Source organism: Callorhinus ursinus, unplaced genomic scaffold (assembly GCF_003265705.2).
Source record: "Callorhinus ursinus isolate GAN/ISIS: 27379988/994484 unplaced genomic scaffold, GSC_fseal_2.0 scaffold36, whole genome shotgun sequence".
NCBI lineage: Eukaryota > Metazoa > Chordata > Mammalia > Carnivora > Otariidae > Callorhinus > Callorhinus ursinus.
The window spans coordinates 9267316-9294254 of NW_027397098.1; the positions used below are offsets into that span (position 1 = coordinate 9267316).

The 26939-nt window shown below is 41.1% G+C and overlaps 2 protein-coding genes across 4 annotated transcripts in view; one reads left to right on the plus strand and one right to left on the minus strand.

Annotated features, from left to right (window-relative positions):
• KIN (Kin17 DNA and RNA binding protein) overlaps positions 1-18954 on the plus strand; it is a 32768-nt gene extending 13814 nt beyond the window's left edge. For both annotated transcript variants that reach the window (XM_025853472.2, XM_073879935.1), the window contains exons 7-13: positions 762-819; positions 6783-6912; positions 8990-9040; positions 11890-11958; positions 12851-12950; positions 14844-14944; positions 18620-18954. In XM_025853472.2, coding sequence (XP_025709257.2) covers positions 762-819; positions 6783-6912; positions 8990-9040; positions 11890-11958; positions 12851-12950; positions 14844-14944; positions 18620-18682 — 572 coding nt within the window. In that variant the 3' untranslated portion in view covers positions 18683-18954. The remainder of the gene's footprint in view (positions 1-761; positions 820-6782; positions 6913-8989; positions 9041-11889; positions 11959-12850; positions 12951-14843; positions 14945-18619) is intronic.
• Positions 18955-25751: 6797 nt separating this feature from the next.
• ITIH2 (inter-alpha-trypsin inhibitor heavy chain 2) overlaps positions 25752-26939 on the minus strand; it is a 34920-nt gene continuing 33732 nt past the window's right edge. For both annotated transcript variants that reach the window (XM_073879940.1, XM_025853476.2), the window contains one exon: positions 25752-26039. In XM_073879940.1, the coding sequence (XP_073736041.1) occupies positions 25892-26039 (148 nt within the window). In that variant the 3' untranslated portion in view covers positions 25752-25891. The remainder of the gene's footprint in view (positions 26040-26939) is intronic.

The window sequence follows — 26939 nt, forward strand, 5'->3', positions numbered from 1 at the left end:
GGCGGTTCTGGATGCCATGCCATCCATCAGGAGCTGGACACAAGGTGGTGGGAGGCACTTTCAGCCATTGGTATGCACACCCAGCATTGTCCAGAGGATGACAGAGAGCATCTCTTCTGGAGTCCCCTGTGAGCAGGGAAACTTTTCCTACGAGACACTCCTCCAGGCAGCACACTTCCTTTTGATTATCACTGGCCAGTCCGTATCAGCCTCCACCTCAAGAACAGGCACTGGGAAAGGAAGTGGGATCGTTTTGATTGGTTTAGAGCAAAAGAACCTTACTAATCATCTCTGGAAGCCCCCCGCCTCCTAATCCCATCACTTTGGGCATTAGGTTTTCAACATACCAATTTTAGGGGGATACAAACATTCAGACTCTTATCATCCTCCAGGCCCTGCGGGAGAGGTATAAGAAACAAAGTTGGAGTCCTGTCCCCTTCGCATGGGGACAGGGGGGCCGTGGAGGTGGGGAGCGGCCAAGGCAGTCCCCTATAGCTGGATCAGATGTAGATCTTTCCCAGCTCTGTGAGCATCCGTTCAGTATTATCTGCAGGAATTCATCATCTCTGGATAGGAGCATTCCAGCTCTCGTTTATTCAAAATGTCCATGAGCTTCTTTGTGGGTACATTGTGGTGTCTTATCTGATAAGTTTTGTAAGTTTCCTGAAATATATATATACACACACACACATACATTATATATAAATGTAAAATACATATGAAAGATACATGTAAAAAATACATCATTTTTTTTCTTCCAGTTACATTTAATTTGAACAAAGGAGCATGTAGTTCAGCAGCAACGTCATCCAAATCAAGGTGAGCTCCATGAATAGACATCTTAGAACCTGAGAATTTTTGTGAGATATTGATTACTTCATTTTCAAAGCACAGGATTGTGAATTATTTTTTTCTGGCTGTAATTTTCTTCTTTGTCTCATTTTTGTTTGATGGTGGTTTTGTTTTGTTAGCAACTGTCTTTTTCCTTACCTGCCTGTGATATGATGCTTCTGAGGAAAGGCACATTTTGATTAAATGCCTCACATGACAGGTGTTTGCTTTTCTCTTGACCCCTTCTCCACTTAGTGGCTCCCCTATGCTATTGCAGTGCTATGGATTTTTCTATCACAGCCCGCTCACCAAGTTTCAATATTAGCTTGGGTATACAGTTTTTGTTCTGCCTACTGTGTTAAGATTTTGTGAGAACAGAGACTAGGTTATTCACCCGCCTTCTTAGGCCCTGGTAAAGTATAAATGCACCAGAAGGCGCGTACTCATAGTTGTGCTCCCGGCTGCCTGGTGTAAGTAGCCGAGCAGGGCCTGACCAAGCTTTTCTGTAAAAGGCCACATAGGAAGTATTTCAAACACGATTGGCCGGTTGTCTTTGTCACAGCCGCTTGACTGCCATCGGAGTGAGAAAGCAGCCGCAGACAATGTGCCAACAAATGCATGTGGCTGTATTCCGATATGATATTACTTCTAAATACAGGCGGCAGGCTGCATTTGGCCCTCAGGTTGGAGTTTGCCAAACCCTGACATAGCATGTGGTCGGGTTGCTTCTGTTCCCTTTTCACGTTCTCTTCTCTTGCGGTTCTTATCTGTTTTTTCACCAAATATTTATTCACGATCTGTGATGCGCAGCGTGTCCAGTTTGGTTATGGAGATTCAAAACAAAACAAAATGGTAAGATATTCAGGAAAGTGCCTTCCCAGCGTCTACCAGAATTTCATTTTGAGTTGGCCAATATTTATTTTACTTGGTATTTTATTTATTCATTTATTTTTATTTTTATGTTTTTAAATATTTTATTTATTTTTTTGAGAGAGACAGAGATAGTGAGAGAGAGCCCGAGCAGGAAGGAGGGGGAGAAGCAGACACCCCGCAGAGCAGGGAGCCCGATGCAGAGCTCGATCCCAGGACCCCGGGACCATGACCTGAGCCGAAGGCAGACTCCCAACCATCTGAGCCACCCAGGCGCCCCTTTGCTTAGTATTTTATGTGTTGTTTATTTAAGACCTAACTCAGTTTTCTTGGTTAAGTTATAAGCTAGTGCTTCTTGGCACAGCTAGAAAAGGGGCCAGGAGAAGTGAAGGAAATAGAGGAGCAATGTATAACTGCTTCTCTGGGCTTGCCAGAGATCTTCACTTTGATCTAAATGCTTCAGACTTGACACCTACATTAGATACCATGAAGGACATTGGGTCCCACATACGGTACATTTGAAAAGAAAATTCTTTTCAAAATATTGGTAGGATATGACCTGGAGGACAGAGTCAAATATATCCAGTCACACGCGCCTTATGGTTTTAGAGCCGTACGTGTTTCTCTCCATTCTCCTTTATTATTTGTTATTCCTGAGTGTAGATAAATGTTAAAATTGGTCTCAGTGGCCCCCAAACTGGTCTCCCTTGTATTAGTTTTCTATGGCTGCTGTAACAAATTACCATAAACCAAGTGTCTTTTTTTTTTTTAAGATTTTATTTGTTTATTTGAGAGAGAGCAAAGTGAGAGAGAGCACGAGCAGGGGGAGGGGTGGAGGGGAAGAAGACTTCCCACTGAGCAGGGAGCCCTATGGGGGGCTCGATCCCAGGACCCTGGGATCATGACCTGAGCCAAAGGCAGATGCTTAACTGACTGAGCCATCCAGGCACCCCAAACCAAGTGTCTTGAAACAACAGAAATGTGTTCTGTCTCTGGAGGCCAGAAGTCTGAAGTCAGTGTGTCCCTGAGCCAAAATCAGGCCGCGTGCAGGGCGGCGCTTCCTCCGGAGGCTCTGGGGGGAATCCAGTCTTTGCCTTGTCCAGTTTCTGGTGGCTTCTGGAGTTCTTTAGCTTGTGGCTGCATCCTTCAGTTTCAGAAGCAGTGTCTTCACATTTCTCTTTGCTCCGTCTTCACGTAAAAGGATGCATGTGGTTGCATAGAGAGCCCACTCAGGCAACCCAGGATAATCTCATCTCAGAATCTATAACTTAATCTCATTTGCAGAGACCCTTTTCCAAATAAGGTAACATTTATTAACTCCAAGGATGAGGACCTGTTATCTCTGGGGTCTGCTAGTTAGCCTTCTATACCCCGATGCCAGGCTCTGATGTTATTAGTAAAAATAGTTTTATTTGACTAAGTTCTGTGAGTTCAGTTTCAAGTATCTATAATAACTCATATATAGTGTCACAAATAATACAATGGAAAGACTCATCTAAATTTTCTTTTTTTGAGATTATGGTCCATTTTTATAGAGTTCGAGATTTATTTTCCTGTTGATTTATATTTCTTGTATATCTAAAACTCAGAATGAACAAAAGGATCTAGATATAAAAAATTGATACTTTAGATTATATGGTGGCCCAAAGATAAGCCCTGCTTCTCCAGTGTTTGAACAGAGGTTACTCAGTTTCCATTTCTCTTTTGAGGCTTCTCTTCTTTAATTGCGTTAGGACCCACTCCAGTTACTGAAAGCAGAAATCTAGGGCTATTCTAGAAGCAAACGTTCCATTTCCAATCTGTTACCGTTCATTTCTTGCCTTGATTTTAGCCCCATCTTGTCCCGTCTCAATTTGTCAGCCTCTAATAGAGTCTTTGGGGAGGAGGGGTGTTATCGTTAGAGCGGCTAGTGTAAGATTAAATACAGTGCACAGCTGGGGCGCCTGGGTGGCTCGGTTGGCTAAGCGTCGGACTCTTGATTTCAGCTCAGCTCATGATCTCAGGGCCGTGAGACAGCCCCGCCTCGGCCTCTCCACTTGGTCGGGAGTCTGCTTGGGATTCTCTCTCTCCCTCTGCCTCTCCCCTTCTGTGCGCTCATGCACTGGGGGGTGCTCGCTCTCTAAAAAAATAAATTAATAATTAATAATAATACACAGCTGAAAAAAATGGACTGTTTTGTTTTGCATTTTACTTTAATGTTCATTATTGAGATTGATATTTATTTTTCTACTCTTAAAATGATTTGTATAGGTACTCTTTTTTGACTCTAGTGTTTATAGGATAGGGATTATCGCTCTGAAAGCTTGGTAAAACTTGGTAAAATATTGTGCAAGTATCTTTTACAGGTGAGGGAATACCTTTTTATACTACTGATTCCATTTCATTATGGTCATTAGTTTATTCAACTTTTCAATATAATCTTGATCATACAAATTTCAATAATTTGTATAGTTTTGATTTTTCTAGAATATTCTTTTTACCTAGGCTCTCACATTTGCTATTTTATTAATCTTTTGGAATACCAACTTTTTGTTTTCTTGATACTGTCATTTCTTTGGTTTCTGTGTTACTGACTTCTGTCCTTCATAATTTCTTCTGTCGACATCTCTTATAGTCTTCCTTACTCATTTGAGCTCTAATAGAATCTTGATATTGCAAGCGGGAGGATCTTTCTAAATGTCTTTCTTTCACCCGCAGGATAACTTGTCATTTTTGTCCATGCTGCTGATCCGGTGCCTCTGCCGCCCCTTGCCTTCCAGCTCTGCTAACTTATTTGTCCCGTCCTAAATGAGCCGCGGGGGCTCACCCTTTCTTGCCTTTCTGTCTTCTGTCCTCACGACCCGGAGTGCCCTTCCAGGTCTCTTCTCCCGCCCTGTCGTGAGATCCCGATGGGCTGTCCTGTTTGTGTTTTTATCGCCATTGCTTGTCACGCTGTAGACATTTAATAAGGCCAAATAAATGTTCTTGATAGGAAGCTTTCTTTCTCTTCAGTTTAGTTTTTTTGTGTGGTGACGTACGTGTAACATAAAGTTGACCATTTTCACCATTTTTAAGCATACAGTTTGGGTGAGTCATGTCACGTTGTGCAGCCGTCACCGGTATCCATCTCCCGGACTTTCTCATCAGCCCAAACTGAAACTCTGTCCCCATTAAATGCTTACTTCCCCATTTCCCGGTAGCCCCCAGCCCCCAGCAGCCTCTGTTCTGCTTTCTGTCTCTGTGGATTGACTGTTCTAGGCTCCTCATAGGAGGGGAAGTCTACAGCGGTTGCCCTGTTGTGCCTGGCTTCTTTCACCCACTTTAATGTCTTCAGGATTCATCCATGATGTGGCATGTGTTGGAATTTCCTTCCTCTCCAAGGCTGAGTAACATCCTTCTGTATGTATGCACCACATTTGCTTCATCTCTTCATCAGTCATTGGACATTCGAGCCACTCCCACCTCTGGGCATGCATGAACAATACTATTTTGAACATTAGTGTTCAGATACCTGTTCAGGTCCCTGCTTTCAGTCCCTTTGGGTGGGGACCCAGCGGCGGAGGTGCCGGGTTGTATGATAGTTCTGCCTTGCCCTTTGCCACAGCAGCTGCCCCAGTTGACATCCCCACCACCAGAGCACAAGGGTCCCAGAAACAGAATCAGAACTTAGAAATCTATTCAGAGGATTGAATTATGGGACAAAACCCAGTAAGTGATTTTTCAAAAGAGTAAATGCAAAACGTTACAGTTCGGTGAACGAAGAATACCTGCCGTGATGACCGAGTGGGGGAATCCTGACCTGGGCCCCCTGTACAGAAAAGTAGTGGTTGGGGGGGCACTTGGGTGGCTTAGTTGGTTAAGCATTGCCTTCGGCTCAGGTCATGATCCCAGGGTCCCGGGATCGAGCCCCGTATCAGGCTCCCTGCTCCGTGGGAAGCCTGCTTCTCCCTCTCCCTCTGCTGCTCCCCCTGCTTCTGCTCTCTCTCTGTCTCTCCCCCCCCCCTCTCTCTCTCCCCCTCTGCCCCTGCTCCACCCCCTCCACTCAGACTTTCTTCCCCTGGAAAAAAAAAAAAAAACCCTGAATAATAATTCTGTTGTTTTTCTGTTAATCACACCTTTTTCCTTGGTTATCTTCATGGTAGCTTCGTGCATGTATTTATCCTTTGTCTTTTGCAAATACGACAAACTAAATGATTACACTGGTAAGATTCATTGAGATATTAACTGAGCATGTATTTTATGTGAGTCACAAGATAGCAACTCACTTTACAGGAAAAAAAGAAGTATATACAAATATATACCCATTATTATATGTACAAATCATATATGCAAATGATTATAATACAAGGCGGCGTATGATACATGCTAGAAAGTGCTATGGCAGTTCAAACCCTCATGAAGAATGGATCTTAAAGAATTGGAACAAATAGAGATAGTTGGAGAGATTGCGCTAGGTATAAAAGAGGCAGTTTGCAAAGGCATGAAACATGGCATGGCTCAGTCAGTAACGAGTTATTCAGAATGGCTGGTATATACAATAAGTCAGAGATAATATTCTTGGGCCAGTGGTGACAATTTTATACCACACTAAAAAAGTAGAATTTACACTGTCAATTCTAGGCAGTTAGGAACAATCAGAAATTAGGTGACATGCTCAGATTGCTTTCAAAAAAAACAGAACTGACAGTAATTGCTAGACTTCTTCGCTAACCTCTTATTTAATCCTTGCGATTGAGCTCTGAGTTGGCTCACATTGTTATCCTCATTAATAGATGAGAAACTGAAGCCTAGAAAAGTGAATCACCCAAGGTCAGAAGCAGAAGCCTCCTTAGCCCCTGACCTGCCTAACGCCGAAGCCGGCGCCCCACTGGTCTGTGCTGATCCTGGCTGGCACTAAGGGAAGGGGTGAGAAGAGGGAAGAGGGCGTTAGGGCGGGAACGGTCACATGTCCTCATGCTGCTTAGGTCCTAGGTCCTCTGTTGTTTTGACTAATCTGTTGCAAATTAATCATGTAACGAATTTTTTCTGTACTGTTCTGCACGTTAGAAAGCCGTCTTCTATGCATTGGTTTTGTTAACAAGCATGGCTCTTCTTTGTACCAGTTCCTTGGGACCAAGCGCATTGAATACCATCGGGAATGCAGCATCAGTTAAACGAAAAGAATCTTCCCGGAGCTCAGCTCAATCAAAAGAAAAGAAAAAAAAGAAATCTGCCCTCGACGAAATCATGGAGGTATAGTTTATGAGCTGCTTATCGACGTGTTAGCAGTCAGAGGAATGACATAATTCAAACTAAGGAAAGTTTAGTCTCACCAATTCTTGGATTACTATAAAGTCAGAAAATGTATGCAGACTAGGTTAGGGGAAGGTAGTCTGGACGCAGTTCCATCTGAGTAGAGTTGGAATCCCTCATCACAAGTTTACTTTCGTGTCTCAGGTGCTGTGTTCAGAACTCTGCATGTGTTCGTGGTCAGTGGAATTCAATCAGAAGGACCTGGGCGGTCACTGCAGCTAAAAACAAAAGCTCTGTTTCCCTTCTGTGGCTCTGTGAAATTGGCATCCTCCGTGGATTCCTACCACCAGCCTCTGTTCTCCTCTTGCCTCTGCCTTCGCTTACCACCTCCTAGGCAGCGGCAGGAAGCGATGACGTAGTTTCCATTTGACTTTACCTGATGGCTGAGCCTATGTGAGGAATCCTTGAAAACCTGTGATTTAAGATCAAGGACCACACTTTGGCTCTACATCTACCTGCACCTCTAGAGCTGTTCTGAATCTTCCTCTCTCCCTTTCCACGCATAGCCTTACCTTGTCAATACATTTATGAAGTAAGTAGAAAGGAGAAGAAGGACAGACGAGGAGAAAGAAGAGATGGATAGAAGCAGCTGACTTGTTTTTTCCTGTAATGGCATTTCCTCCCCTCTCCCCAGCCTTCCTCTCTGTCTGTGAAGGGATAGAAGCAACTGTTTGGTCTTCCCCATTTCTGGGTGCTCTTACGATAGGGCGGTCTAAACAGTTGAGAGTGTAACATAAAATGTGTACACGAAGAGATGTGGTTGCTCCGTCACTGAGCACATGCTGAGTCACTGTTGTGTGCTGGGCATCACGCGAGCTCCTGTGTCTGCGTAGTAGGGGGAAAGTACAGTCCCGCTGTGTCATGGGGCTTTCGCGCTAGTAAGAGAGACATTTCATGAGCAAGTGAACAAGTGAGTAAGTTATTACAAAACGCTAAGTGCTAAGGCGGTGTGAGGGCGGGCCATGGGGGGTAGCTTGTGGAAAGGTGCCGAGGCAGGAAAGATCTTGAATTCCGGCGCCTGAAGGAAAGGTCCATGTGGCTGGAGCATGGTGAGTTGCGAGAGTGGTAGCATTTGCGGCTTGAGAGAGAAGTTGGAGCAACATCTTAGACGTCTCAGTAGTCCATGAGAGGAGGTTCCTGAATCTAATTCAAAGTGAAATGGGAAGCCAGACCTACCCACCGTGTAAAACCTCCTAAATTTAGAATGTTCTTTGTTCATATTGGAAAGTTGGAGACACTAAAATGGGATTTATTATCAACCAAAGAATTGCAGCATCCTGTCCCACTGAAAGTTGGGACTTCAGGTTCATTTACGGCCGTTGAGAAAGAAAAAGGCACAATGTGGCTCCTCAGCACTCTTTGTTTGGACACCCTCGTGCCTACATCTCTCGTGGTTATGTTTTTCTTGCCCTACATTCACAAGATTTATTATCCTTATCATACAGAGAAGCCCCTTTTGGCCTTCACTGTAGGACTAACCGTGCTGCGCAAAATTAGTCTGAAGTGTTGTGTTTTTACCACATGAACACATTGCTTGTTTCCCAGCTTGTGACAGGCACACGAGGGAAGCAGGGAAACAGTGATGTAGCGTTGGCACGTGGCCTTGCAGTCTTGACTAAGTAGAGGTCGCTTGTGTTTATTTTCTTGGCCAGTTGACGTGCCTTATCACATATTTTTGTACATCCAAGTATGTGTGTGTGTGGTTTTTGTTTAAAGATTTTATCTGTAAGTAGTCTCAGCACCCAATGTGGGGCTCGAACCCACAACCCCAAGATCAAGAATTGCATGCTCCACCAACTGATCCAGCCAGGCGCCACCCCCCCAACCAAGTGTTTTTTTTTTCCTTTTAATTAAAAATTAATTGCAAAAAATGTTTATTTGTATTTGTCAGAGCTTGTAAATTACACGGGTCGCCTTTGAGGTATATGTTTTATGGTGTTCATTTGCTACATAGAATGGCATTTGAAATAAATTGAAGATTTTAAAGAGAGAATTCTCTATCTTCTATGTTCTACAGATTGAAGAGGAAAAGAAAAGAACTGCCCGAACAGACCACTGGCTACAGCCTGTACGTATTCAGCTGAAGCTTCTTACTTCCTGAATGCTTTTAAAAAAGTGAATCATGTAAAGAGCATTTGGTATAAATGACTGAATTTCCCAAATATACTTAAATCATACGGATAGATCTATAACATTCATGACTTTTCTTTTTATCTGATCTTAAATGATCAGCTGCACCCGTATTGGAGAGTTACTTCATGTTTATAGGCTGGTAAGATTTCTTGTGTTTAATGCCAGATTCGTTTGTGGACATCTTGAATTTAAGCCTGGAATTATTTCCAATTTAGCTATAAGACAAGGGTTGTGTTTTCAGAAACGGGACTGAAAGGTAGAATTGTGAATGCCGAAGCATTTGTTTTCAACTCACAGCTTATTGAACTTAGAATCTCCCTTTAGGTACTTTGTCAAAAAAAGCCAATTTTCATTTTACAAACTCAAGTAGAGCTTTGTATTTTATTGTATATTTATTATTGCTGTTATTTTAAGATAATAATTGTGAAACAGTTAAATAATTTTAAACATTATTATTTACTGATGCTCTGTTTTGAACCTAGATGTGAAGTTTTCGCAAGACGCTCAGGGTTGCCTTTGTTAAAGCTTCTAAAAGAAGCTGGTTTGCTCAATAATAGGAGACTGAAAAGTAGTGAGAATGTGTGTCATTTAGATAATTTTGATTCAAAAAGTAAGATTAACAATAACCTAGAAGGTCAAGAAGTCCAGAGTTCTCATTCAGATCTTCATAGTCCTGCTCCCTCTAAGCAGGAAAACAATTTTGTTTCCGTGTCTTAGTTGTGGTCTTCTACATGGGAGGCATTTCTACATGGTGCCCATGTGAAGGCTCAGGAGGCAAATTAGCTAACATGAAAATACTTGCTGCTTTACATCGCAAATGAGTCCTTTGTATGAATTACTTCGACGAATTCTTCTATCAGCCCTATGGGGTAATTCCTGGTATAATTCCCATTGTAGAGGTGAGAAAACTGAGGCATCAAGCATTTGAGTAATTTCCGCCAAGGTCATAGAGTAAGCCCTAAGCCAGGATCTCCCTGGCAACCTGATTCAGTAGGTTGTGCTCTCAACTGGTCAACAGACCTGCTTCCTGGGGTGTCTCAGACGCCCTGACTCCCCGTCTCTGAGTATAGGTTTAGTCAAGATCAGTAAAGGCTGGACCTGAAGGGAAGAAACCACCCATGTATTGTTTCGTTTTCTCCATTCCAGTAGCTAGCATGTAAATACTAATAGTTTGATTATTGTTTATGAAAACGTAATCAAGAATTTTGCTGAAAGCAGTCGTTCTTACCCAGAAAGTAATTCACAAATTTTTAGAGAAGTGTTTTTTCCAGATTACATATGTTTACTACTACTATCTTCCAGTCTCCTGCAGTGAAATGCACATTTTCACCAGCCTCCTAGGTGATTCTGATGTATGCCCTTCATTGGTTTAAAGGAAAAAGAAAAGAAACCAAAAGAAAAAAAGATAGAGAAAGCATTCCAAGTTTTAGTCCAAAAATTTTCTTACCACTGGTAATACGTTCAGTTCAATTATATTTTCTGTTTGATAATTCTCTCTTATAATAAATTATTCAAATGTTTTTCCTAGTTCCCTACTAACAGAGTATTACATTAAAAGTGAGGATCAGCCAACAGTGCTTTGATGACTCAGTGTGTCTCTTATGTTGAAATGGTCAATATGTTTGTTAAAATAACCAGCAGTCCATGCAGATAGACTGGAGAGCTTTACTGTTTAAACTCAGAAAAGAAGTATTTTGTTGAACCGCTCTATTGTGTGAGCAAGTGTCAGTAAGCCCAATGATGTAATGAGTTAGCTTCAAATTTTAAGTGTGTACCCATGAGGGCCTTTGAGAAATTTAGCCCAGAAATACTCTGGCTAAATCAGAGAAGCTGTTTTGGCATTACTTGGCTTCATTTAGAAAGTCTTAGATTCTTAGAATAGAGGCTTAAGAATAAGACCATTCACGTTTTCTCTTAAACGTGTTTTTCTGCTATAATATATCCTCCCTACAAAGTCCTTATTGAATTTTGATTAATAAAATTTTTAGCCTGGCTTACTTGTGACCCATCTAGTACCTCTGTTACATTCACTTGAAGTAGCAAATACAGAATCACTCCAGTGACTATAGCATTAAGTCAGAAGAATGAATTTTCATGATCAGCCATTAGACAGCTAATCTAAATCAGGAAAATGACGATAAAGAAGCAAACTCAAAATGCATTAATATGAAATAAGCCCAGATTTCTCTCCCATTTGAGAATTAGATGTTCAGAATAATGATACTTTTAGCTGGAGCTAATCTTGAAGAATCCTGTCTGTATCAAAAATTCAGAGTAGCCTAATGAGAAAAGAACACTGTGGAAAATGTCATGCATAAGCACAAAGACTCAGTTCCTTGCAATTCTCAGTGAGACCTGCCTTCTGAGGTTTTATCAGCAGTGAACACCAACAGTGTAATATCTTTGGCCCTTTTCACTTCCTTGAGTGGAGAGAGAGAAAGAAGCTATCTGTGAAAGACATGGATTAATAGGGTTGAGATTGACAGATAAAAAGTCCTAGATTTCAAGAGACCTTCAGTGTGGAAATCAGCCTTGAGACAGGTATTTTTTTTTTTTTTACCTCTTGGTAACCATGTTGAATAAAGGGAGAAAGAAGAAATAAAAGATCACTAAGGGAATGTTTTGCATAATTGGGAAGCCTTAGAACTCCAAAATTTCTTATTTAGCAGAGCAGTTATGTTTTGCTATGATTTTTGGTGAACGTGGTTTAAAGCGAAGGAGTAAAACCGAAACGCTAACTTATGTGTTCCCTTTCCTCTTTATTTTTTTGTTGTTATTTTCTAGGAAATCATCGTGAAAATTATAACCAAAAAACTCGGAGAGAAGTATCATAAGAAAAAGGGTGTTGTGAAGGTAAGGACGGGAGGCTGTGAATGGAATTTGTGGAAGGAGCTGGGCCTGGCCAAGTCAAGCCATTTTGATAGTCCTGAAAAATCACGTCCTCGGGGCAGGAACATTGTATCTCAGGATCTTGATGGTTCCATAAAAGGAAAGCGGAATTCATAATTGGTGGGAAAATGATTCCTTTGCGACCATAGTTTATATTTCACTTTGGTGTGCTTTCTTACTGGAGCAAATAGTATGTACGAAATCCCACGGGTGCAGCTTAAACACTCTGCGTGCCTTGCCAATCAGTGAGACACATCCTCTTCGTTAACGATGGGCAAGACAACTATGTCCCCGCAGTTCTAAGGAGGACTTCCTTGTGTTTTGCCCAAGAAACTTTTAGTTGTTCTAGGATTTTAAAAGTTAAAGTTTGATGCTCCAGTCCTTTTCTGTCTTTGCCGTTGCTAAATAGTTCCATTCTGGAACCCAGCATTGTGCATGCAGAAATGCCCTTCTATTGTACTTGAAGCTAGGCATTTTTCCTCTCACTGTATTTGTTGAAGTCGTAGTCTAAGATCACCAACCAGTCCTTTATTCTCTCCAGACGAAAACCTTCACTAAGCCTTGAATTGAATTCTTTATTAGGAAGCATAGAACCACTATATTGTACACGTGAAACTAACCTAACACCGTGTGTGAACTCTACTGGAATTAAAAACGTAATAAAATTTTAAAAAAGTTAAAAAGAAGCCTAGAATGAATAGTCATGTATGGAATCTATAAAATAGTGTCATTTATAGAAGGAGTTACAGTACTTACCTTTTGACTGGAGTTTCATTTGTTTTCATCTTATCTATTTCTGTCCTTTGAAATTTGTGTGCACTTCTGCTATTGTAAAAGTGTTGATTTCACATGACAGGAAGTAATTGACAAATATACAGCTGTTGTAAAGATGATTGACTCTGGAGACAAGCTGAAACTTGACCAGACTCATTTAGAAACAGTAATTCCAGCACCAGGTAAATCTTTTTGCAGACCGTTTAATGTGTATGCTATCGAAAAATGAGTGATCCTAGCCTTAAAACCGTAGTTTCTTGACGATACTTGATAGTTACAGACACAGATTTCCATTCTAGAAATATATAGCTGCTGGTGTAACTGATACGCTTCATTTCAGGTGACACGGTAGTTTGTTTACCCGTCCTCTATGAAAGCTATTTTGTGGCTGAATCAATTTTCCCTTCCTGGGATTCTTTTTTTTTTTTTTTTTTTCTTTTCTGAAGCAAAACACAAACTCACAAGGAAAAAAAAATTAATCGTACTACAGTTATTATGAATATATTTCTCTAGCTACCTGAGATAGTAAAGTAAAAGTCTGTATTGTTTTGCTTTCTCTTTTCCTTAATTGTGCTTCCGAATATCTAGTATGAATGCTGCTATACCTAAGTTGTTTGCCTCTGACCCAGACTTCACAGTACTATCCTTGCTAGCACGGCGATGTTAGACTCTAAAACTTCCACTTACCGGATCCTTTATGCTTTCCCCCTAAAATAAAACTCAACTTTATGGCTTAAAAATTTTTTTTTTCAGCTTTAGTGAGATGTGATTGACACACAGAGTAAGCCGCACTCGTATACAGTACACAATTTGATCAGTTTTAACCCGTGAATACTGTCTTGAAACCATCCCTACAATCGAGATCATGAATGTACCCATCACCCCCCAAAGTTTTATCACTTTCCTTTATAATTCTTCCCTGCCACCCCTCCATTCGTGCCTCCCATGTCCCCCGGGGCAACCAGTTGTCTGCTTTCCATCACTATAGATGAGTTCCTGTCTAGAAGTTTACATGACTGAAATCATACTACGTGTCCTGTTTTTCGGTCTGGCATCTCTCATTAAGCATAATTATTTTGGGTTCACGCATGTTGCCAAGTGTATACATAGCTCACTTCTTTCTGTTACTCAGTAGTGTTTGACTGTATGGATGTACCGCTTTTTGTTTATTCGGTCACCTTTTGATAGACGTTTCAGTTGGTCACAGTTTTTTGGTTGTTACAAATAAAACTTCCAAGAACATTCACATACAAGTCTTTATATGGACATATGGTTTCTTTTCTATTGGGAAAATACTTAGAAGTAGAATAGTTCACTAACGGTGGGATGTGTTTAAATTTTTATGAAACTGCCAAACCATCCTATTTTTATTTTTTTATTTATTTTTTAAAGATTTTATTTATTTATTTGACAGAGAGAGCAATAGTGAGAGCAGGAACACAAGCAGGGGGAGTTGGAGAGGGAGAAGTAGGCTTCCCGAGCCAAAGGCAGACTCCCAACAACTGAGCCACCCAAGCACTCCAATCTTATGATTTTTAAAAAGAGGCAGAGTAGAGCACTTGGGTGGCTCAGTTGGGTAAGTGTCTGTCTCTTGATTTCAGCTCAGGTCATGATCTCAGGTGCCTGAGATCAAACCCTATGTCAGGCTCTGCACTGAGTGTGGAGCCTGCTTAAGATTCTCTCTCTCTCCCTCTGCACCTCCCCCTCTGCTCACACACCCTCCATCTCTTAAAAAAAAAAAAAAAAAGCCAAAGTAAGCTAAAATTTTTTCTGATTATTTCTGGACTGTAGACATTTCCCCCAAGTACCTCCTACTCCTTGCAATCTAAGTTAAAACGTATCCCTTTGACAAAGAAGTGAAAAAAACCATAGGGAGTCTTAGAATGTTAATAGTGATCAAGGCATCTGTAAACTCTCCTTTAGAATATTACAGAATTCTTAAATGATGAAGAACTTCTAAGAGGGGTTTTGGTTTTCGTTATGTTCATTCAGTGTAGCTGCACTTTCCTGTAACAAAGTAGAAGAAAAAAGTGAACATTTCTGTGCATTCAGCGTGATATTCTTTTCTACTGTAGGAAAAAGAATTCTCGTTTTAAACGGAGGCTACAGAGGGAGTGAAGGCATCTTAGAATCCATCAATGAGAAGACCTTCTCAGCTACTATAGTCATTGAAACTGTACGTACATTGACACAAAGAAATTTCTAAATGCTTTAAAAATGTGCCAGAATTCTTTTTCATTGGGTTGGTCTTTGTTTTATTTTAGAGTCTGGGTTTTTTGTTTGGGTTTTTTGTTTGTCTTCTCTCCTATATGGAAATCTGTCAGCTTAGTTTCTGTAATGACTCTGCCATTGTAAAGTATTTTGTGTTCTGATTTCAAAAGAAATGCATATGTGTCTTAGTCCACTCACGCTGCAATAACAGCATGCCATAGACTGGGTGGCTCATAAGCAAATGTGCTTTTCACAGTTCTGATGGCTGGAAATGTAAAAACAAGGCACTGGCAGATTTAGTGTCTGGGGAGGGCCTGCTTCCTGGTTCACATGTCCTTACCTGGTGGAAGGGACAAAGGAGCTCTCTGGGGTCTTATAAGGGCACCAGTCCATTCATGAGGGCCCCACCCCCACGACCTCATCACTCCCCAAAGGCCCTGCCACCAAATACGATCACATTGGGCTTTCGGTCACAACTATGAATTCTGGATGGGACACATTCAATCTATAGCAATACTCATTGTGTAAAACCTGAAAAGGACAATTGAATACAAATAGCTTTAAAAATTACCCATAATCCCCCAGCCAGATAACCCCCTTTAATATTTTGATCTGTTCCTTTCCAGTCTTGGCATTTTATAAAATTGTATGCAGTGTGTACAGTTTCACATCCTGACTTTTTTTCTCTCACATCTAATATAAAACTCAATTTGGGGGGCGCCTGGGTGGCTCAGTCGTTAAGCGTCTGCCTTCGGCTCAGGTCATGATCCCAGGGTCTTGGGATCGAGCCCCACATCGGGCTCCCTGCTCCGCGGGAAGCCTGCTTCGCTTCTCCCTCTCCCACTCCTCCTGCTTGTGTTCCCTCTCTCACTGTGTCTCTCTCTGTCAAATAAATAAATAAAATCTTTAAAAAAAAAAAAAAAAAACTCAATTTGGCATGGTATAATTAGTGGGGAATATAGAGTCAGAAGTAATGGGGGAAAAGCCCCAGAGATCAATATTTTAAACAGGTCTCCCCTTCTTTCATAAAGGGTTAGACGGTAGCAGAGATCAGTAAAGTAATTTCAGGAAATCTGATGTGCAAGTAAAAGTGTTGATTGACAGAACGGATGGCTCACTGACAGGCCTGGGAGCGCGGCCCTGTGAGGCCTGAGATGTCTTCTTGGGAGAAGGAAAGGCCTAAAGTGGGCTTTAACCCCCTGCCGCCTAATGCATTTTGGAACAGCAAACGACTGTGCTGTGCCTCTATTTTCACACCCAGTACTGTAGCATTAGCATTTGGGGGGTTAATAGACCCCTCGGAGGGTGATGACCGTCCTGAGCACTCTCTAGAACTGACAGGTAACTGCCCAGTTTCATGGGTTGCGTTAAGGGGTTGTAGGCACCTGAACCCAACACTGGACTGCGTTTGGAAAATGGTGTAGGTCCTTATATGAATGAGAGAAACCACATTTAAGTAAATTGAGCATTTTTTTTTTGTCTCTGACAACACAAACTTAAAAACTGGTATTCACGAACATAAACCGTAAGGGAAGGAAAGGAAAAGGCATCTGTCCTGGTGCTGAGAAATGTACCGATCTGACTAAATTCATAGATTGAGTTTTTTTAAAAACTCGGTCAGTTTTTCTCTCTGACTCAGCCAGCATAAGGTCATGGAACATCTCGTATTTCCTTGGCGAAATGATTCTCCTGCACTTTTTTAAATGCATAGTCCTATCCAAATTAGATCCTGCTTCAATTCATGCTTTCGTCTCAGGGAAATGCAGAACAGCTAATCACTGCGGAGGGCATTCTAGGTTCCGTCCAGATCCCTTTGGGTCACAGTGTGTGGTTTTCATGGGCCCGTTCCTTTCCTCCCTCGCTGTGACCCGAGCGGCTCTTCCTTCCCAAGCTTGTGTGGCACACACAGCTGCAGTGAGGCAGGGCCTGGGAGGGGTCCCACGTGGAAGGCCTTCTTGACTGCAAAGCAGCACGTACATTTCAAAGGAGAAATCCACCTACTACTTTTCTTTTCTTTTGCAGCTTGCCCCCATTTAAAAAATAATCTGTTTGTGTGAGCGTGTGTCCACTGGTCTGTGTCCCCATGGTTCCTTCACATCGTTGCCATGAAACACACAAACTTTCTAAGGGATTTCTACTGCTATTTTTTTATCATTTCTGACATCTGAAATTGTAGATCAGTATCAAAATATTTGAAATTTACTCATTTATTAAGCAGATTTTTAAGTAGCTAACAAATTGTTCAAAAACTGTCTCAGCCTTTTAGCCTGTTTGCCTAATTAACCGAGGAACTGGCTCCCTTCCCATTCCCCAGCTTTGTAAAAAATAAAAGAGAGAGAAAAGTGAACTTGACCACAGGCCTTTGTACTTGATAATGAAAGATTCAACTCTTTGTCATGCTACATCTGGGAACTTACTTCCTTTAAATACAGTCATTATTATATATTAAAAGAGTAGCATTTTAAAAAGGATTGTTAAGGGGAGGTATGATTCACAATGAAAAACATTGAAACCTCACTTCAAGGTTAGAGTCATCATCATCATCATCCTCATTTTATACTTTGCAGGAGAGAGGACCAGCTTTCAAATTTTAACCAAAAGATTTAATAATAAGAGCCAAGAATTATTGAGCTCATACTCCTATTATGTTCCAGATATTGTTTTAAGCACTTTATTGACTCGTTTATATTTCCCAACAGCCCAGGAACCTAGGTCCTATTATTAGTCCCCCCTCGGGGACAGTGGGGCAGCGAAGGCTCAAGTCACTTGTGCAGGTGGGATCTGAACTTGGTCAGTCTGGGCTCAGGACCCACATTCGTGCCTCTCTGTTCCCAGGCTGTATCCACTTTTGTGACAGATGTTCTTTCCCAGTATCTAGTTTAACCCTTTTCCTTTCTTTTGGATACGAACAGAAAAAGCAAGTACATTTAAAGTTGGGCTCATTTTCGGTAATAAAGACCAGCCGAGCTGTCAGAGCTAAACTAGACAGACATGTTTGAGGACCTGAATTGCTTAACATACTGTCTGCTCTTTAAAAAGAAACCCCCGAATGGTACAAACATGGTAGAATTTAACTTCTCCTTCTGAACGTCCAGGATGGGTGTTCTTGATCAGGAAGATCAAGATGGGAGCTTGATCAGCTCTTCTCGAAGGGGCGATGTGTGAGCCCGGGATTTTTCCAGCTCGTGTCTCCACCACCTTCAACAGGTGGCTTTTACAGTTGCCATGTGCTTCACACAGGCCAAGGCCGAGCAAGGTGGGCCGCATGCGAGGACCACGTGTGTCACTTCCGTTCCCCTCTGTGGCTGGGGCTCCCATTTTATGACCACCCCTCCCCACGCGGGGAACCAGGGAAAAGGCATCCTGGGATCAGAGGACACACAGAGCAACCAGCAGGTCCCTGCCACAGCATGTAGTGATGACACATTTCACATGTCATTGAAGAAGTCACGGCACTTCGTGATGAGGATGCCCTAGAAAAGTTTAAAATTCAGAGTCGCAGAGAAACGTTAGCTACCGTACTGGGGTTACAGGGGTATGGAAAAGGCGCATTTAGATCTGTAAGTGTAGTGTCATTTTCTTGTTTTTTAAGTCCCTGTGTGTTTTTAATCTTTTTTTTTTCTATTGTTTTAATTTGTAGGGCCCTTTAAAAGGACGCAGAGTTGAAGGAATTCAATATGAAGACATTTCAAAACTTGCCTGAGTTTGAAAATTTGTTAACACATTAAAATCCTAAAGCATCAAATTGGTGTTCACCAAGACATTATGAGACTCTACTGTGTTAGGGTGTTTCTTTTGTATAAAGCAGATGGATTTATTTAAATATTACTGTATAGTTGTTCAGCTAAGCTTATAGAAAAATCAAATTATGTCTCATGAAGTATCAAAACAATGTAATTTTGTTCTTGTTTTTGTTTCCTTTGTAATATTTCCTTAATGATTTTTTAATGTTCATTAAAAGAATGTTATTGTAAAGTGTTTTATATAAGACTGTTTAGAATCATAGAGGAAATCCTTCATATACTCTATATTTTCTGTAGTAAAGTTGCAAACTATATATATAATGACATTTTAAGAAGTCAGACTATAGAGTCACAGCATTATTATAGAGATAGAGCTCACACGCCATATAATTTCACCCATTTAAAGCGTACAATTCAGTGGTTTTCCATGTATCCACAGAGTCGCGCACCCACCCCCGCTATTTACTTTTAGAACATTGTCATCACCGCATGTGCTCATGGTCACTCCCTGTCCTCTCTCTCTCCCCAGCCCCTGGCCGCCACCAGTCTACTTCCGGTCTCTGATTTGCCGTTCTGGACACTTCATAATCATACATGTCTTTTTATGGCGAGCTTCTTTCATGTAGCATCATGTTCTCAAGGTCTGTCCACATCGGGCCATGTGTCGATACTTCACTCCCGTTTTCTTGCTGAGCGATAGTCCACTGTATGGGTAGGCCACATTTTTAAAATCCATCGGTCAGTTGGTGGCCATTTTGGCTGTTTCTGCTTTGGGGCTATTCTGAGTAATGCTGCTACATGAACATTCAGGTACAAGATTTAATGTGAACGTAACGTTTTCAGCGCCCAGGAGTGGAGTCGCTGAGTCTCACTGTAACTCATGGGATACCATGTTTAGCATTTTGAGGAACTGCCAGACTGTTCCAAAGTGGCTGCACCATTTTACAATCCCATCGACAATGTTGAACTATACATTTTTAAGCAATAGAGCAGTGTATTACTAAGGATGCAAAAGATAGGAAATCCACCTCCTAGTTGGGTTATGAAAGCAAAATCTTTTTTGGTAAATGAATGTATAGGTCACAGGACAAAAGAAGCAGACCTTAGCTTCCAATGGGGTTCAGAATGTGAACAGCCTTATCAGGGCTTGGTCTCCGCGGCTCTTCCTTTCTCTGTGTTGGCTCCATTCTCAGCCCCTCACACCAGCAGGATGCCTGCTGGCATTTCCAGCTTCCCATCTTCCTTTCTCCCACAGTTCAAACAGAAGACTGGAATTGAGTCTTAACCAGTCCACACTGGGACAGATCACTCCAAATGCAAGGGTCGGAATATACCGATTGGCCAGACTTGGGTTGTGTGCCAGCCCCTAGGCCAACTCTCTTGGATGTAGCATCAGGGAGAGGTGAGAAATTCTCTAGCCAGAAGCTGGGAGAGTATATGCTGGTGAACAGAAACAGAAGACGCAGCATAAGACATACTAATAGGATGATGTTGGTACCTTCACCAACACAATTCTTCCAGGAGGAATTCAAGTGTTTCTGAACTAACTTGACAGCATAGTCCCATGAAAAGGAACTGAGTTTCGGAGTTGAGCAGACTTGAGATAGAATCTTGGCTGTTCTTTCCACCAGCTATGTAATCTTAGAAAAGATCATGTTCTTGAATTTCAATGTTTTTAATATACGAATTGTCAAAAAAAAAAATGTGCCCTTTTAGGATTGTTGTGAGAACTACAGAAAATAATAGAAAGTGTCAGATGTGGTGGTGGGCGTAGGTTCAGTAAATGGAGCCACACGTCTGTGGCCTGGCCGGGTATTAATCTGGACCGAAGAATTTCAGGAGGGAGAAGGTTCTCCCTGATAATAAAATGGTAAATAAACCGGGACAGATTTCACATGCCTCCCCCAAATCTGTTTGGAATCACCTCCCTGGTTTTCTTCATAGGAAAAAATATTTCCTCTCTGCCTCCCACATTTTTATTCTTTTCCCCAACATCTTCCTGAAATTCAGAATGAAATAAAGTGGCATAATTGAGGTGACTTTTAACTTTTAAAAACTCTGAAGCACAAAAATATGATTCTAGGTGACAGGACATTTTTTCCCATAAGTTCTTAGAGCCCAGTAGTGGTTATGTTACACAAAGTGCAGACACCTAAAATCAAGTTTTATATGGACTTTTTTTTCCCCCCTTTTAAAGCATTGCAAGCTACTTTTCTTTACATAGACTTCCCCCCCCCCCCACAGGAAAGTTGAGCACAAGGTACGGAGATTTCACATCTATCCCCTGTCCCCCCCCCACACCCAACCTCCCTCACTACCCACATCCCCCACCAAAGTGGCACGTTTGTTAATAATGAACCCATGATAATGATTGATGCGTCATCATCATCCAAAGTCTGTAGTTTATATTAGCATCACTCTTGGTATCGTACATTCTCGTGGGTTTGGACAAATTGATAATGAAATGTATTCACCATTATAGTATCATACAGAATACTTTCACCAGCCTAAAAATCCTGTGATTTGCCTATTCATTCCTCTCTCCCCACAATTCAACCCCTTGGCAACCACTGAATTTTTTTTTTTTTTTTTTTTTTTTTGCTGTCTCCCATAGTTTTGCCTTCTCCATAATGTCATATATTTGGAATCGTACACTATGTAAACTTTACAGATTGGCTTCCTTCACTTATATGCATGTAAGTTTTCTCCATGTCTCTTCATGGCTTCATAGTTCATTTCCTTTCAGCGCTGAATAATACTTCTTTTTCTGGATGGACCACAATCTACCCATTCCCCTACTGAAGGACATCTTGGTTGCTTCTAGATTTTGTCAATTATAAATAAAGCTGCTATAAACATCCATGCGTAGTTTTTATGTGGACATGTTTTCAACTCGGGGTAAATGCCAAGGAGCGCAATTGCTGGATCATATGGTAAGAGTATGTTTAGTTTTCTAAGAAACTGCCAAACTGTCTTCCACAGTGGCTGCGCTATTTTGCATTCCCACCAGCAATGATTGAGTGTTCCTGTTGCTCCACATCCTCACCGGCATTTGGTGTTGTCAGTGTTTTGGTTTTTGGCCATTCTGATAGGTGTGTAGTGGCATCTCATTGTTATTTTAATTTGCAATTCCCTAGTGACATATGACATTGAGCATCTTTTCATGTGCTTATCTGCCATCTGTGTTTCTTTGGTGAAGTGTCTGCTTAAGTCTTTTGCCCATTTCTTAATTGGGCTGTTCATTTTCTTATTGTTGAGTTTTAAGAGTTCTTTGTGTGTTTTGGAAAACAGTCCTTTATCAGATACGTCTTTTGCAAACATATTTTCTCCCAATACATGGCTTGTCCTCTCATTTTTTAGAAAGCTATTTTTCATCATATCACTTGAGGTCATATCAAATTATTGGTAATAGTGTCTTGGGAAACCAGATTCCCTGAGTTTTCTTCATTGGGCATGCCATTGGATCCTATTGCCTTCTTTGCTGCTTTTCTTCTTGTCTACTTCTGTGTATCCATTTTGTTGTCATACTTGAGTAAATTCATTCAATAAACATTTACCTAGTGCCTCTGGTAAATAAGACATTGCAGTAGGTGCTGGAGATTAAGATGTGAGAAGCAGGTATAGACCCCAAGATGTGTGTTATGTAGGAACTGACAATGTTCAGTGAACTGATACTCAAATGAAATGATTGGCCGGTAAAGAGAAACTTGATAATCTGGGGCAGCAACTTAAAAATCCACCCTAACTTTGCTGGGCCTCGGTAAGAGATTTCATTAACAGATACCAGCATACACCTCAGTTCCTACTTCACTAAAATAGAATCGCGGGATTAGAATATGAATCAGCCTTGATTGTTAAGTTGGTTATAGGGTTGACTGAAGGGCCCCCCAGAAACCTTAAGTGGATAACTGAATCATTATACTATTAAAAGGAAACATCCTTGATTTTTCTTTCTCCTACATGGATATCCCAGAAAAAGTCACCACTGTAGACTTGGCCAGTGTGGAAAAAGTGATGAAAATAATACTACTAAATTCTTACTGCATTTCTATGTACCCAGCATACATGAGCATTATTTAAGCATTTTTATGTATTCCGGCAGCCAGGTAACTTTTACTGTGATCTTACAGTGTCTTTGGAGTGACATATCTCTTTCAGTTGGGATAAGGCTGAAGATAAAATGCCACTTTTTATGATATTAAGTGATCCTATAAACAGGTACAATGATTTGCATATCTCACACCGGTAGGTACTAAAATAACTCCTGATTCATAGTTCGTTTTTACTATACATTGAGACGATCGTTAATTTCTTTTTTTTCCCAGTTATGTCTTTGGATTGCCAATTTTCCAACTCTTAGAAAATTGATTTTCAGTAACTTAAAAACACAAGTAGACATATAAACTTATGACAGAGATGCAACCTGAGACAAGAGGCTGTTTTTTCAAACACGGGCTCTAATTTCCCTGACAATAAGACACGTATTTGCGTGGTTTAATGGAAACCATTTAGATTGATACTTACAAAGTGCTTTGAAACTAGGCTAGACAAGTCCTAGAGATGATTAATATATATGACAGATAGCAGCTCTGTGATACCCCAACTGAGATTTAAGTTGAATACCACTACTCTATACAAAATTAAATACTGACCAATTCCCAGCGGGTTACAAAGTGCTCCAAAGAATAAGAAAACATAACATAGATAATTGTCAGGTTATTTTCCTTTATTGCTAAAAGCATAATACTTTCAGAAACTAATCAAGAGGTAGACAGTGGAAGAGTTTCTTCCTTTCCAACTATCCCTGTTAATTTGGTTCTTTCATGTGAAATTCAAAATTGATTATTCATTTGTAACTCTAATTATATAGAGAAGGCATATTACTGGTCTCAATGGGGACATGTGGACAGTATGAATACAAGTTTAGTTTTATTATTCAACACACCAGCTATTAATAAAGATTTTAATAATTTGAATAACATGGATTTGACTTTAAATCTAGTTTATTTGATAGAACCCTTGTTCAATATCCTGCATATAAATGCACATCCCAAGATCATCATTATTATTTTTAAAACTACAGAGCACGTATAAAATACTAGGAATCGAGCTAAACTTGTATATCTAAAGGTATATAAGTCTTAAAGGCATAAAAGTCTTAAGGTCTAAATTGTTACCAAGTAACAGAATTAATTATAAGAACCCACTTTTGAAGTCTGTGTTAAATATTAGCATTTTAAGATCAGTATGTTTGAAATAGAAAATGGGCAAGATGTCATAGACTTTTTTAATGTATCATAGGTAACCATAGATGAATCTGAAAAGCAATGCCATTTGCCTCTTCAGCACTGGAGTCACCTTCAGATTCTAGAAATATCACATTTCTTTAATATTTTACAATTAGGTCAAAAGATAATCACTTGATTGTTCAAATACAAAAAGAGTGTTTTGTGTACTTTCTAAAATAAAAATGACTTTTACTAAATTATGGAGAGAAAGCTTCATAAAAATATAACTTGAAACCTTTTTTAAGTGCAATTTTACCACTTTGGCCTTTGGAAATATATCCTAATTCTAGGAATTGATTTTTAAAGGGCAGTTAGAGACAAAGGAAAGTACAGACTTAAAATGAATGAGATTGGCACCATATCACGAAGATCTAGATTAACGTGGACATGATGAGGACATCCGATTCATTGTTTATTTATTCTGCCTTATAAATGTCATTAGCCTTTTGTTAGGACATAACTCGCTAGTTAAATTTATTTTGAAACGAAGTCAAATCATACAAGGTTTAATAATGTAAATGGCATTACTCTCAGACAAAAAGTCTACAAGGAATACTCAGGAAGCCTCTGTGTTCAAGATCATTCAATCTGTGTGAAACATGTGGCTTCAGAGAATCTGGAACTGGGATTGTCTCCGGATTCATAGTAACATCAACACCGTGTGCAATCGGCCATGTGAGGTAATGTCCGGAGTGATTTTAAATATGTGAAGAATTGGGGAGCAACACCATCTCTGAGGTGACCTTGGGATAATGTCAGGGAGGCAGACCTGTTAGGAGAGATTGTAATTTAATAAGCAGACCCCTCCCATTTGTATCATATCTTATTTGGAGAATGGCTTTGAGAACAGAGAGAGGTTGGTGAACTAAGGCCTTGTGACAGTGTACTTTACGTGTCAACGTGGCTGGGCCATGGGGTACCCACAGAGTTAGTCAAACATGCTTTTGGGTGTTTCCATGAAGGTGTTTTTGGATGCCATTTACATTTAAATCATAGACTGAGTAGAACAGATGGCCTTCCCGAAGTGGGCCTCATCCAATCAGCTGAAGGCCTGTGCAGAACAGGGAGAATGACCCTCCCCGCCGTGAGCAGGAACGCTCCCGCTGACTGCCTGTGGATTTCATCGGCAACACTGACTCTTCCTGCCTAATGGCCTTCAAACAAAAACATCGGCTTTCCCTGGTTCTCCTGCACCATCGGTCAGCCCACCCTGCAGGTTTGAAACTACCAGCATTTGTAACGATGGGAACAAATTGTTGTAATAAATCTCTCTCTCTCCCTGTGTGTGTACATACACATATGTATTTCTGTTTCTCTGGAGCACCTGACTTACACAGGCTTCATGGACTAAAAAGGACTTCTAAGGCCAACGCTGTGGAGGGAATCCTTGCTAACCATATTGGGCCATCACAGGTACCTTGGCAAGTCTATCCCAACAGCTGGTGACAGGGCTTTAGTGTTTATAGCCACAGAATAATTAAGATCAAGGAACTTCCCCGTTCTTACGCGATGTTTGCCAAATCACCTTCTCAGAAATGAACATCCCATGTACCTGACAGTGTAAAAATGTGCTCAGCCTGCAAGGGTGAGGACCTGACACTCGAGACTAATGAAATCATCACAGTAAATGCCAAATGTAGGGCTCCGACCGGAGGCCAGGCTGACTTGCCAAAGCCGCTCTCCTTTGCATGACCTTGATGAACACCTCTTAACATCGGAAAACTCAACAAAATCCTAAATCTTCTTTGCAAAGAATTTATTTTTCTTCAGATGTATTAACAGGTTTTAAAAAACACCATGACGTAGTGTTTTAATTATTCAGACCGAAGAATGACTGCAGGGAAAACTGTACCTACAGATAATTTCCAAAGCCATCAATCTTTAAGGCCTTTTGAGAAAGCTATAAAGCTGAGGCACGAAGTAATCCTTGTAATGCCCATCAATGAAACCTTTTCCACTGTTGTGCACAAACCAACAGGAGACCTCCGTTCCAAACACTCTATCTGTTCGGTAGTCTTTCTGCAGACCTCTGCAAGGAAAATGGTGCGTATGGTTAGGACACAGTCTAAGGCGTGGCCAGCCTGCGTATCTGGAAAGGAGACACACTCCCTCCCTTGCTATTCTCTGGAGCACCTTCCTTCTAGCGCCATACCTGCTCGCCCCCACCCATCCGCACTCTCCAAGTCGTACGGAACATCATTATCTGGGGCTTGGTGTTGGAAGGCCGGGGAATAAGCAGTATATCCTTAGATAATTCAAATAACCCTTTGAAGATTGACCAATAGAGATTTTTCCAACAAGGTGAGGAGTGCAAATTCACTTTCAATTGGAAAGAAGGCGGGAACCCAACACTGGAGTGCTGTGGGCTGACCTCACATGTCACCTGCAGGATGAATCCAAGATGCCCCCCACCTCGCTGGGTGGGTGAGAGTGCTATGTAAGGGTGATGCCGGCTGTTTCTGAGAAATTCATGCCTTTCACTTAAAGGACAAAGAAGCCAATGATTCAAAAAGTCATAGGGCTTATTGTCACTAGTGAGCTTTAGAATATATACGATAGTGCGCAGCCCCAGGTCAGCTCAGTTTCAGTTATGCGTCGCAAGGTTCTTGCAGTAGATGAACTTGAGGCCTAACAGTTACCCTTCTCATTGGAGGATAGCAGATCTGTGTTCACCAACCCCAGATAACTGTTCTTACTGTGATTACCCGTGCTCACCGTTGCTTTATCAAACACGCTCACTGACACCCGTTGGTAACTCACTGGTCTCCAGTGCTCCGGAACCGGGTGAGTGGTATACTCACTAAGAGCTCATCTTTTGTTCTCTTTTGTTTTTTAAAGATTTTGACTTATTTATTTATTTGACAGAGAAAGAGAGAGCACAAGCAGGGGTAGCGGCAGGCAGAGGGAGAAGCAGACTCCTTGCTGAGCA